Source organism: Phlebotomus papatasi, chromosome 3 (genome assembly GCF_024763615.1).
Source record: "Phlebotomus papatasi isolate M1 chromosome 3, Ppap_2.1, whole genome shotgun sequence".
Classification (NCBI taxonomy): Eukaryota; Metazoa; Arthropoda; class Insecta; order Diptera; family Psychodidae; genus Phlebotomus; species Phlebotomus papatasi.
This window is the reverse complement of record NC_077224.1, coordinates 3,526,383-3,531,059: the sequence shown is the minus strand read 5'-3', so window position 1 is coordinate 3,531,059 and position 4,677 is coordinate 3,526,383. Positions and strand designations below refer to the sequence as shown.

Below are 4,677 nucleotides of genomic sequence, written 5' to 3'. Positions count from 1 at the left end.
GTTTTCCGGTGGACGCAGGATTGTCAGGACTCGTTCGAGATTTTGAAAAATGCCCTGATGACTGGCCCAATTCTCGCATATCCTTGTCCAGGTGGGCAATTTATTCTTGATTGCGATGCAAGCGCGGTTGGAGTCGGAGCCGTATTACAGCAGGTGCAGAATGGCGTGGAGTATGTCATTGCCTACTATAGTCAATCTCTGGCCAAACCGGAGAGAAACTACTGCGTCACCCGTAGGGAACTTCTGGCCATCGTGAAGGCGGTCACCCACTTTCATCATTGGCTATACGGCCGGCATTTCGTGGTGAGAAGTGACCATGCTAGCTTGCGATGGATTCTGGGTCTTAAGAATCCCGAGGGGCAGATGGCACGGTGGCTGGAAAGATTAGAACAATACAACTATACAATTCAACACCGACCAGGACGGATACATGCTAATGCCGACCTTCTGTCTCGACGACCTTGCTACGAAACCGATTGTGCACACTGTCGTAGGGTGGATGAAAAACAAGCCTCGGAGGTTGTGGTGGCGGCTTTCACCATCGAAGCGGAAGACGTGGAAACTGTCCGTAGAGAGCAAAGTAGAGATGTCCTTCTATCCGAAGTCCTTAGGTGGAAAGATGACGGACAGAGGCCGCCCTGGGAAGCTGTATCTCCCAAGTCGGAGGTTCTGAAGTCATTTTGGGGCATTTTTGATTCACTTGTCGTGGAGGATAACTGTCTTTGGTATGAGTGGGAGGATGACCACCCAGGTCGGTCTCGGAGGCTGCTGGTACTTCCTACATCTCTGGTGAGGACAGTGCTGAGGGAAATCCATGACAGTCCCACTGGAGGTCACTTTGGAGTGACCAAAACTCTGGAGAAATTCCGAGAGAGGTTTTATTTTCCAGGTAGTCGAGCCCTAGTGGCACAGTACTGCAGGGAATGTGATGTGTGTGAAGCCAGGAAGGGCCCACAGCGTAGAACAAGAGGCATGTTACATCCCATGGTCACCGGAATACCTGGGGAGCGGTTGGCTATGGACATCTTAGGTCCTCTCCCTAGAACACCCCGTGGCCACCGATACATCTTAGTCATTATGGACTATTTTACCAAATGGCCAGAGTTAATTCCCCTGGAAGATCAATCTGCACCAGTAGTGGCGGAGGCTTTGGTGAGCAATGTGGTGAGTCGATTCGGGGTGCCTCGAGAGATTCATTCTGACCAGGGGAGGAATTTTGAGTCGGAGTTAATTACCGAAATGATGTCTATACTTGGAGTGGCTCGCACACGGACTACCCCTTTGCATCCTCAGTCGGATGGTATGGTGGAGAGAGCGAACCGGACCATTCTGGATTATCTCTCCAAGTTTGTTGATCGGAGCCAGACAGATTGGGATCGGCATCTTCCATTGTTTGAGTTGGCTTATCGCAGTGCAATGCATGAATCTACAGGGTTCACCCCTGCCATGCTCACTCTGGGGAGAGAATTGCGATTGCCGGTGGACCTCAAGTACGGACGTCCGCGAGACTCAAATGAGCCAGTGCCGTATGTGGAAGATCTTCGAGAGAGATTGAATGCAGTCCACGAAATTGCGGGAAAGCGTCTAGAGAAGGTCGCCGAGACCATGAAAACACGGTATGACCGTAGAGCGAACCCACGAAATCTGCAAGTCGGAGACAAAGTGTGGCTGTACAACCCTAAACGAAAGCGAGGGCAAAGCCCCAAACTTCAAAGCAATTGGGAGGGTCCCTATACCATTGCGGACAGGCTGAATGACGTGGTGTTCCGAATCCAGGACTCGAGGGGCAGGTTCAAGGTAGTCCACATTGATCGCCTTTCGCCTTATCGTGGGGTAGTCGCTGATCGGGACGATCAGAATTCACCTGGGGAGAGTGTCGCGAAAGTGGCGATGGATAATGTGGTCTAAATTTTTAGTACATGTCTAGTCCAGCTGGGTTGGCGAATTTGGCGAGGTGTCAATTTGCCAGTGTTTGTTTACATTTAGAGGTGATGGGAAAATTTTGTATCTCAAAAGAAAAGGGAGTTAATTGGCAAGAATTCTCAGGGATGACAGTGTACCAGGAGTTGCAGCAGGACGAACGACTGCTGACCGGGCATGTGACGGGGGTGAGTGCCCGAGAAAAAAAACTGCATTATCCTGCAGGCCCATGAGATCTAAATGGGGTTACCTTTTAGGGATATACTTCGGGCGAGACCAGTGGGAATCTGAGGTATATCTGGTGGATTCTTTTTGAATCTCGTCAGACAAGCAACGGCTTGCGGAGGTCAAGCATACCCCTGAAAGTCGGCAATCTACCCGCAACAGGCGAGACCGCCTTCTATCGTCGTGGGAATAAGGTGCGAGGTCGCCCAAGGGAGTCGAGTGCGAGTCTGCCCATCACAGTGCGAGTCCGCCTGTCACAGCACGAGGCTGCCTGTGGTTATTGTTCTGGGAACGTGTGTAGTGTAGTCTATATGAGACATTTGTCTCGGGAGGAAAGGAGGGCGATCCGGCTCCAAACGCATCTCCGTCGCAAGTCCGAGGAACGAAGGGAGCGCCTGAGGCGCCGCAGGAGGGACTACCGATCCCCTAGCCCATTCTACCATCGGAGAAGAGAGGAGGTAAGAAGGAGAGATAGCCCCGAGAGGAATTCCACCCGACGTCTCAGAGGCTCGCACCAGGATAGTCCCCGCAGAGTGTTCTCGAGACCCCACGTGGTAATTAGACCCTCGCGTGCACGAGCGAGAGAGAGAGCGAAAGAAGAGCGCCGCAAGCTGCTTTTGACAACCCCGGATCTGTCCATAACCTTTCCTTCTCCCGTGAGGTTAGAAACTCCCAGGGAACCCCCAAAGAGTCCAGAAGTGTTAGAGTTGAGTAACTCCCCTCTGAGTACCCCGTCGTGCTATAAGGAGTCTTCACCGAAACTCGTAGAGCAGAGCCCCTCATCTTTACCCTCGTCTGAGGCAAAGCCGGAGGAAGAACAGGCCGAAGAATACCGAGGAAAAAGTGAAGAGTTTGCCTCATCTTCCCCAGGGAGTGACCGGCAGAAGCACAGCGGGAATTCTGGGGAGTTCCAGACAGAAAGTGTTTCATCAGTGGAAGGGGAGGGAGAGATTCTTGGGGTATCCGTGGGTGCACGAGACGTCAGTGAGAAATTAGCTCAAGAGAGACCTTATCGTCTGGTTGAGTGGACGGAGTTTGCCTTGCCCATTCAGGGGCCACCTCGCGAAATTCCTCTACGGGTGGCGAGCCGACGAACTATCGGGGTCCCATCAGCCCTTTTCGTCGACACCTCCCCGGAACGCAGGCACCCTGACTCGCGCGGGGAAACTCCGGAATCGCCGCCGGCGTACCCGACGTCAAACCAGCGTCTCCCACTCCGTGGTCGAGTGCCGTTCTTCGTCACACCCCCCCTCGGCTGGGGACATCCGGCGGGTGTTGGAGTCCCGCAGGGTGGTCACTCTTGGCGGAGCCACTTATAATAGCCTGCCTCTGCAGTATTCCCCGACGGTGCTGGTCCCAGAAACTTCCCCTCAGCACGGACAAGGGAAATTGAGAAAAAGGAGGAGGAAAAGGAGACGAAGATCAAGGCGAAGGAATCGCACAGAACGCCCTAAATCCCCCACTTACATTGTCATCCTGAATTGAGTATGGAATTAAAAATTCTATTCTAATGTGGTAATTCTCTCTGTGTTTTTTTTATTTCCTCATCGGAATCGAGTCCAAATAAAGGTTGTAAGTCCGCCAGGGTGCTTCGTTACAATCCGTAACAATAGTTTACGATTACATGAATTTTAAATTACACATTTTCTGATTACTCGTTTTGCTGAAATACATAATTTGAGTAACTCTACAAGAATAATCGTGGTAAAAAAGCAAACCAACGATTATCCTTGGATTTTTTTTACTGTGTATTTTTATACCTAAAAAGTGTTAAAATTATAAGGAAAAATGTTAATCGCACCCTCGCTTTTTCTCAGTGTAATAACACTGTGTAAAGTTTTACCGTTCCCGGTAATCGTCAAATTTTTATATTCCTGGTTACAGTAAAATTTCACTGTTCCCGTTAAGAATAAAATTTTAATTATTTTGGGAAAAGTAAAGTTTCAATGTTTCTGACACCAGTAAAATTTTACAGTTTTCAGTAATAATAAAATTAAGGTAAACTTTGGAAAGTGGGATACATAAGAAAAGTTCATTTTCAAATTCGTTATTAAGCGGAATAAATACTTATTTTTTCATTTGCTTTGCATCATGAGGTTCCTTGTGAAATATTTTAACAGAATTTTAACAGATTTTATTAAACATTCGACCAATTAATTGGAAAATTCGATCAAATTAGAAAACAACACATTTTAAATAGATGGACAAAATTTTGGAAAGATTTGAAAAATTTTGGAAATTTTCACATTGGATGGTTATCCTCTTTACTTGTTTTCTTTTTTTAAATTCTTTTTTTTACTTTTTCTTGCAAGTCACTCCTTGATTGTAAAATAACGCCTTTTGCATTTTTAACTTCTTAAATGATCACAAAATTAGGATTAATAATTTTTTGTTGGAAAATTAAAGTATTTAATTGATTTATTATCAGGTTTTAAGAGAAGTGTCCAACATGCCACACTGCATTGTCCCACTTACCAAACTGTCCCGCTTTGCAAATTTGACCCTATATTCATTCTAAAATCAATTGTTCTT

The 4,677-nt window shown here is 47.5% G+C and overlaps 1 protein-coding gene across 1 annotated transcript; it reads left to right on the top strand.

Moving 5' to 3' along the window:
* Window positions 1-1,868: 1,868 nt before the first annotated feature.
* LOC129806483 (muscle M-line assembly protein unc-89-like) lies at window positions 1,869-3,661 on the top strand. Its single transcript, XM_055855120.1, has 2 exons — window positions 1,869-2,108; window positions 2,178-3,661. The coding sequence occupies exons 1-2, from the start codon at window positions 1,920-1,922 to the stop codon at window positions 3,462-3,464; spliced, it is 1,476 nt and encodes a 491-aa protein (XP_055711095.1). The 5' UTR covers window positions 1,869-1,919; the 3' UTR covers window positions 3,465-3,661.
* Window positions 3,662-4,677: the final 1,016 nt, after the last annotated feature.

Coding starts and splice junctions, on each gene's coding strand:
- LOC129806483 (XM_055855120.1), top strand. CDS start 1,920: ATGTCTAGTCCAGCTGGGTTGGCGAATTTGGCGAGGTGTCAATTTGCC. Junction 2,109..2,177: donor TGACCGGGCATGTGACGGGG/GTGAGTGCCCGA, acceptor GTTACCTTTTAG/GGATATACTTCGGGCGAGAC.